Genomic DNA, 8,620 nt, shown 5'->3' with positions numbered 1-8,620 from the left:
AGTCAGTTTCAGGAAGGGGAGAGCCACCACAGACAACATGCTCCGATTATCAGAAGACATTAATATAGACTTCAACAAAAAAGAAATAACCCTGGCAATAGTCTTTGTCTATATACCGACTACTGGACACCAACCTCAAACTGCCAAAACCCACCCAATCCAATTTCAAGCTTTCTGGATAACCGCCAAATCAAAGTGAAAGTTGCCTCCACCATTTCAAAACCTTTCCTCCCTCAAGCTGGAGTCCCACAGGGTGCAGTTCTGAGCCCACTTTTATTCCTCTTATACATCTCTGATATCTACTATCCCCCAGCCACCACAGCCAAAGTCTCACAGTTTGCAGATGACCTCTGTTACTGGTCCAGCTCTAAACACCCAAATCTAGCAGCCAAGAAACTCCAAACATGCATAACTGAAACTGTCAAGACACAATGCATCATCTTCACCAAGAACTCACACCTGCAGCCCAACAATATCGATCTGTCACTCAACAATCACAAAATCACTATAAGCAAAGAAGCAACATTCCTTGGTGTAACATTTCAAAACAACATGACCTGGACCAAACACATCAATAACCTGGAACAAAGAGCAAACAATAGACTCAACCACCTCAAAGCCTTCTGTGGAAAACATGGTGCATCACCACCAACAGTCATTAAAGTCTACCTTGGCATACATCAGACCATTCTTTGAATACTCCGTCCCTGCCTGGATCAATATCTCCGACAACCAGTTACAACGTCTTCAGGTCATTCAAAACAAAGCACTGAAACTGGTTCACAAGCTTCCGTCCTACATCAGCAACCATTACATCCGCACCATAACCGGCATCCAGACCGTCAGACAGAGACACCAAGTCATAGCACTGAAATACATGACAACAGCAATAAACAACCCCTCTCTCCAGAAAACTATTCAGGAAGCACACACCACTGTTGATACCCCCATGTCATTCATGCTGCAGCTGGCCAGGGACCCCCACTCACAGAACTGGACAAAGCCCCCATAACCCGATAAATGCACTTGTAGAGCACTTCTCCTAAACATCACATGCACACACACACACATATTAATGTAAATAACATGCACACACACAGGGTGTTATGTTTCTTGTGTTCTTTATTTTCTTCTCCTTATTTGTGCCTTGGTCTTCCTTTGCTAAAACCTTTGCCTCCTCCTACCTTTCCAGCCCCCTCCTGATGTCACTCTTTAGCATTATAGTCACCATATTTGTGAATTCTACAATTCACGGAAAAGGAGGAAAGGGTCTCGGTAAAGGAGGCGCCAAGCGTCACTGCAAAGTTCTCTGTGATAACATCCAGGGAATCAGCAAGCCCACCATCCACCGTCTGGCTCGCCATGGCGGAGTGAAGCGTATCTCTGGTCTGATCTACGAGGAGACTCGCAGTGTGTTGAAGGTTTTCCTGGAGAATGTGATCTGTGATGCTGTCACCTACACCGAGCACGCAAAGAGGAAGACTGTGATCGCCATGGACGTGGTTTATGCTCTGAAGAGACAGGGAAGAACTCTGTACGGCTTTGGCGGTTAAACTCACTTCACTTTGTCATCAAACAAAACAACAACGGCTCTTTTAAGAGCCAACCACTTTGTCTCTGAGAACTCACAGTCTGTTATTAACAGTGTTTATATATTGAGAATTAAATCTCTAGTATGAAGTATGTTGACCTTCACGTGTATTTTAAAATGTTCTATCAACAATATTACAGTATCCATTTTATTTTACAATAAAACTTCAATTTTCAAGCATGGTCCTAATCCTTCCATAATTCCGTCATTGATGATTGTGATTAGTTATAGAGGTGGGCTTTGATTTGATCATGTAAAGCACTTTGTGCTACATCACTCATAAAAATGACTCATTGGATGAACTCAATGCAATTGTTTGAGATTAAGTTCATTCAAGTATCCATGCAAACAGCAAGACTTATACACTTATACAAAAATACAATAATTTCCTTACATAATACAATAAGGTTATGGGGAAGCACAGATTATTGAAGAGTAAATACAAAGTTTTCTCCTGCTTTCACCGAAACAACCTTCTCGATCCTCATCAGTCTGTGTTTTAAGGCAGGTCACTTGACTGAAACTGCACTTCTTGCTGTCACTGAGCAACTCCACACTGCCAGGGCTGCCTCTCTCTCCTCTGTGCTCATCCTCTTGGACCTTTCTGCATCGTTTGACACAGTCAACCACCAGATCCTTACTTCCTCCCTTCAAGAACTAGGTGTTTCAGGCTCTGCACTTCCCCTACTCTCATCCTATCTTCAAAACCGAACATACAGAGTAACCTGGAGAGGATCCGTGTCGGAACCCTGTCCTCTAGCTACTGGGGTCCCTCAAGGTTCTGTCTGTATCTTCTCTTCTCTCTGTACACCAGCTCTCTTGGTTCTGTTATTCACTCTCATGGTTTTTCCTCTCACAGCTACGTCGATGACACCCAACTCATTCTATATTTTCCCAGCTCCGAAACACGTGTAGCAGAACGGATCCCCGCATTTCTGACCGTCATCTCTCAGTGGATGTCTGACCATCACCTGAAACTCAATCTCGACAAGACCAAGTTTCCTTTTCTTCCAGGAAAGGGCTCTCCCACCACAGATCTGACCATAACCCTCGACAACTCTGTGGTAGCTCCTTCCATACCGCAAGGAACCTGGGTGTGACACTTGATGACCATCTCTCCCTCACTGCCAACATTGCTGCAACCGCTCGATCTTGCAGATACATGTTGCACAACATCAGAAGGATACGGCCTCTTCTAACCCAGAAGGCGGCGCAGGTTCTGTTCCAGGCTCTTGTCATCTCACGCTTGGACTACTGATCCGGCAAACCGGCTTGCTGCCCCCTCACTGAGAGGATCGCAGAGGCATTTACAGAACTCGAGACTGCTCACTGTCCTAGCTCCCAAATGGTGAAACGAGCTCCCCATCGAGCCTCCACATCTTCCGCCACTGACTAAAAACACATTTCTTTCGACTCTACCTTGACTAAGATGACGACAAAACAAACAAACAAACAAAAAAACACTTGCTTATACATCGCACTTATGACTAGCACTCTTACTTACTTCTAGCTCTATGCACGTATTGTAAGTCGCTTTGGATAAAAGTGTCTGCTAAATGACATGTAATGTAAATTATTATTATCATTGTTTGACCCAGTGTTACAGGGCTATGTTCATTATATCAGCATTATAATTTTTTTTTATTTCCGGCTCTAAAATCTAAAACCAACCCATAATTAGGTTTTAATTCAAGTCCAAATACCTACACACATGTTGACCAATGCGGCTTTAAAAGACAATTTAAAAAAAAAAGCCAGTTCTCTCGATCGCGGCACTAATCCAGCTCTGTTCACGACCGACCCATCACAGGAACTCACGTTAATTTATCTCATTCAAACAACATAACACCACAATGGCAGGAGCTCTAAAACACTGAGCCAGTCAGGTTGTAACGCATGTTATCATGACTGTTACACAGTTATGTATACGTGATAAAACAATAAAACAAAACACTTACCCAATAATGATTTAGCACGCAATGTCCTCAATCAAGCAGGGAGAGGAGAAAATGTCCGATGCGAGAAACTCCTCAGAGTGAACAGCTCAAAAGCCTGCCAGATTTAAAATCAGAAGGCGGTCTCTCAAGTGAACTCAATTATTTTAGGTTACTTTGTGTCATACATAATGTTTGAATAAATGTTTAGACATTTTGTGTTACATCAATGAAATATACTTAAATAGCTTTTTAACTGATTTATTTATATACGTTAAATGCTATTAAAATGTGTCACCCCTTAGAGGGGCTATAATGATTTTTTGAGTGTGTATGGTAACAATTTCATAACAGAAGGAAATAACACATTATTTCTAATGCTGTAATGTGGTCATTAAAAAAGAAATGAAATGTGAATGATATGAATATGAAATGTTATTTTTAATTTAACTTAGAATTGTACATTAATAATAATGATTTAATGATACATACTATTGCCTACTTTACATTAAGAGATAGTGATTACTTTGAAACAGGCATCCTAGGTGACTCAGCATATCCCTTGCAGAACTGGCTCTTGAAAACATTTCATGACACTGGAAGGCTCACAGCAGAACAGCACATATTAAACCAAAAAAAAAAATCAGTAGAGCACGGGTGGTGTTTGAAAATGCTTTCGGCAGGCTGAAGGTGGCCTCACCTGAAAAGTAATCACTGTCATCTCCAACTTGTGAAATCCATGGTGGTGATTTGCTGTGCTCTGCATAACCTTTGTGAAAATCATGGGGCGGCTTATGACACTGACTTATGATCCACTAAGTGGATCAACATCTGGAGTTTGTGAGTCGTGACTCCAAGCCTAGTGGTGGCTGGTGCCCATGTGGAGACTACAGGCGGCTGAACAAAGCAACGACACCTGACCGATACCCAGTCCCCAACATTCAGGATTTTTCAGCACACCTGGCTAGTATGGTGATTTTTTTCTAGAGGGGATATCATCAGGTGCCTGTACACTCACTAGACATTCCCAGAACAGCAGTAAGCACACTGTAGCTACACAGGTTCAACAAAAAGGCCACGATTCGTACAGCTGTCTTGATTTTCTGTTTATTTTCTTCTCCTTCGCCGTCGACATCAATAAATCATAAGACACTGTGAAAACTATAAATACAAACATAAAAGTCCATATGAGTCCATTGAGGCTTATTTTAACAAACCAAAAATGAAATACATATGACAATTAATATAAGTCTAATTACCGTGTGCGCCCCCTGAACACAGTGCAGAAAACTTACGAAATCTTAACCTCTTATCTCCATGACAGTGTTCCGGCTTCTGACCCACAATCCCTCAGTTTAACCTCAAACTGACCCCAGTCATGTGAGCATGCACTTCAAAATAAAATGACCTTACTTCAAGGTATTTAAGTGACATTAAAATTATTATACAGACATAATTTAATTCACTTATGCATAAATGTACAGCCCTTTTTGTCTCCTATGTATTAATGTTAACACTTAAAGAACTCCAGTTTATAACAATGAAATCTGTCTCAAAGACATTTACACACACCATTTGGTCTTTTTGAGTTTTTGAGGATGCCTTTCGGCCTTAACTCAGCCCAGTCTTTTTCAATGTCTCATGGACTCTGTGGTACGTGACATGCCTTTTCTTTTTGTGTTCCTGGACGACATCCTGGTAGCGAGTGCGTCCAAATCCCAGCACCTTGTGCACCTCCAAGCGCTTTTCGAGCGGTTCAGCCAACATGGACTTATTGTCAACCCCGCCAAGTGCCAATTTGGGCTCTCCACCCTTGATTTCCTGGGGCACAGAGTCACCAAAAACAGTGCGGTCCCGCACCCATCGAAGGTGGAAGTGGTCACACATTTTCCACGCCCACTCACTGTCAAAGCTCTGCATTGGCTTGGATTACAGCCGCATGGCAGCAGACCAGGCCACGGACCAGGATGTGCAGCTCCTGAGGGTTTGAAAATAGAGGACATGGTTTTTGGTGATGCCAGCACCACACTCCTGTGCGACATTTCCACGGGCAGTCCTCGGCCAATCGTTCCAATGGGATGGCGACGACAAGTTTTTGATGCCATCCATGGTCTTTCCCACCCTGGTTCGAAAGCATCACAGAGACTGGTGGCAGCGAAGTTCATGTGGCATGGCCTCAAAAAGGACATTAGAGACTGGGCTAACACTTGTCTTGAATGTCAGCGGGCCAAAGTACACCGTCACACTAAAGCCCCATTGGAGATGTTCCCGGTGCCAGTGGGTAATGCTGTGCATCAGGACTGCAGCAAAGGAAGACCTACAGTCCTCATCTGCGGAGCTTGTTTATGGCTAGCCGCTGCGGGTTCCAGGGGATTTTGTCCCCAACACCACCATCCCTTGGTCAGCGACTCTACTCTGGGAAACGATCCTGGACAATACGAGGCTTTTTGCACCCGTTCCTACCTCATACCACGTCCCAGCTGGGCTTCAAACGGCTGAATATGTCTTTATCCGGCACGACGCCCACAGGGGACAGCTGCGTCCGCCCTACGAGGGCCCCATCATTCCAGCCTCTAGCCCCCTCCACGGCTAATGCACGCTGGTTGGAAGCCTAAGGCACGCCAAAGGACTGTATCTGACCTGCCAACTTGATGGCCAACTTTGCCAGGCCTTGGTAGATACACGGTCTACAATTTTCCTGGTACGACCTGGCATCCTGCTGGGCACCACTGGACACTCACAGCTACATGGTCACCAACCAACACAGAGCTAATGACGGTGACAGGAGAAAAGGCTGGCATGAGAGGGAAAAAGCCACTGCGAATACAGGCCGGAGACCAGGAACTTGACTTCTGGCTCGCCAATATCCAGGACCCCTGCATTATAGGCTTGGACCTACTGACCCACTGGGGGGCCTGTGTAGACGTGGTGAGGGCAACCATCACTCTTGGTACGGAGACCATGTCGATCCAGCCCGGTCAGGGGGAGACGAAAGGGGCCTGGGATCAGCGCTCCAACTGCCAAGCAGCAATATCCCAGCAAACACCACCCTCCTGTGTCTCACCATCCAGCCCGTCAAGCAACAATAACCCTGTACTGTAACAACACCCTCAACTGCGTTGTTTGGTTCAGCTCCCTTGACTTGCATAGTGGCTACTGGCAGGTGGAACTGGCCCCTGATGCAAGACCAAAGACTGCCACTTTGGGCTCTGCAATGCACCAGCTACTTTTGAGAGGGTGCTGGCAGATGTACCCCGCAGCCACTGCATTGTGTACCTTGACGATCTGCTGGTGCATGCCAATGACTTTGACAGGGCCTTGTCTAACCTGTGAGAGGTATTCACCTTCATCCGGCAGACAGGGCTACAGTTGAATTCCTGGGCCATGTGGTCAGTGGCAGGGGCGTAGCCACCAATCCAACAAAAGTAGCTGCTGTACAGGACTGGCCCTGGCATCTTACTACCATCGTTTCATCAAGAGCTTTGCCACCATACCCAGCCCACTCCACTGTCTGACAGACAAGGGGCAACCGTTCAACTGGGACAACTACTGTGCCACAGCTTTCAACTGGCTCAAGACAGCACTCACTGAAGCTCCAGTCTTGGCTGTCCCAGATGCCCACGCTGAACACAGACGCCAGCAACGTGGGAGTTGGAGCTGTCCTGTCACAGCAGGAGGAAGGCGGAGAGCGGGCTGTAGCCTACTTCAGTCATGCACTGAGCCGGGCAGAAAAGACCTACTGTGTGGCCCGCACCAGAAACTGCTCCACCTCCGACGTCAAGGTAACCCCACTTCATGTCTCTGATCATTTCTTCATTTCCTACTCTCTCCCACTCTCCCAATCTGATGATCTCATCTCATCAGATATTGCACTTGTCCGTCGCAACATTCGCTCTCTCTCTCCCTCCTCTCTCTCCTCAACTGTTCTATCAGCACTTCCTTCAGCTGACTCCTTCTCCCTCATGCATCCCAACTCTGCCACAGACACCTTCCTCTCTACTCTGTCCTCCTCTCTTGACTCTCTCTGTCCTCTTACTTCCCGGCGGGTTCGTAAGTCCTCCCCAGCCCCGTGGTTGTCGGACTCAGTGCGTGCTGAGAGAGCCACGATACGGGCAGCAGAAAGAAAATGGAGGAAATCAAAACACCCTGATGACCTGCTTTCCTATCACTCTCTTCTCTCCACCTTCACTGCCTCTATCTCTGCAGCCAAACAATCTTTCTATCAGACTAAAATTCAATCCTCTTTCTCTAACCCCAAAAAACTTTTCTCTATCTTCTCTAACCTCCTTGATCCCCCCACCCCCTCCTCCTTCCTCCCTTCTACCAATTCACTTTGTCAACTACTTCACAAAAAAGGTAGATGACATTCGCTCTTCTTTCTCAACCCCACCTCCTGATCTCACCACTCTACCAACCACACATTCAGCTCCTTCTCTATCCTCTTTCTCCCCTCTATCTCAGGATCAAGTTCTTTCCCTAATAACCTCTGCCCGCCCCACCTCCTGCCCCCTTGACCCTATCCCCTCTCACCTTCTTCAGTCAATTGCTTCTGATCTTCTTCCTTTCCTCACCCACCTCATTAACACATCTCTATCATCTGGTTGCTTTCCGGACTCTCTTAAAGAGGCCAGAGTGACCCCCCTCCTTAAAAAACCCACCCTTGACCCGTCTGAAGTAAATAACTACAGACCTGTCTCTCTTCTTCCTTTTCTCTCCAAAACTCTGGAGCGCGCTATCTTTAATCAACTCTCCTCCTACCTTCACCGGAACAACCTTCTTGATCCTCTTCAGTCTGGTTTTAAAGCAGGTCACTCGACCGAAACTGCACTTCTTGCTGTCACTGAGCAACTCCACACTGCCAGGGCTGCCTCTCTCTCCTCTGTGCTCATCCTCTTGGACCTTTCTGCAGCGTTTGACACAGTTAACCACCAGATCCTTACTTCCTCCCTTCAAGAACTAGGTGTCTCAGGCTCTGCACTTACCCTACTCTCGTCCTATCTTCAAAACCGAACATACAGAGTAACCTGGAGAGGATCCGTGTCGGAACCCTGTCCTCTAGCTACTGGGGTCCCTCAGGGTTCTGTCTTGGGCCCTC

At 46.1% G+C, this 8,620-nt stretch overlaps 1 protein-coding gene across 1 annotated transcript; it reads left to right on the top strand.

Moving 5' to 3' along the window:
• Nucleotides 1-1,202: 1,202 nt before the first annotated feature.
• LOC122759950 (histone H4-like) lies at nucleotides 1,203-1,553 on the top strand. The gene has a single exon (XM_044014968.1). It carries the CDS (start codon nucleotides 1,203-1,205, stop codon nucleotides 1,551-1,553), a length of 351 nt encoding a protein of 116 aa, XP_043870903.1.
• The last annotated feature ends 7,067 nt before the right edge of the window (nucleotides 1,554-8,620 follow it).

The sequence above is a fragment of the Solea senegalensis genome, unplaced genomic scaffold (assembly GCF_019176455.1).
Source record: "Solea senegalensis isolate Sse05_10M unplaced genomic scaffold, IFAPA_SoseM_1 scf7180000012694, whole genome shotgun sequence".
Lineage (NCBI taxonomy): Eukaryota > Metazoa > Chordata > Actinopteri > Pleuronectiformes > Soleidae > Solea > Solea senegalensis.
This window is presented reverse-complemented; position numbering and strand designations above follow the sequence as displayed.

Excerpts from the sequence above, each read along its gene's own strand:
- LOC122759950 (XM_044014968.1), top strand. The coding sequence starts at position 1,203 with ATGTCACTCTTTAGCATTATAGTCACCATATTTGTGAATTCTACAATT.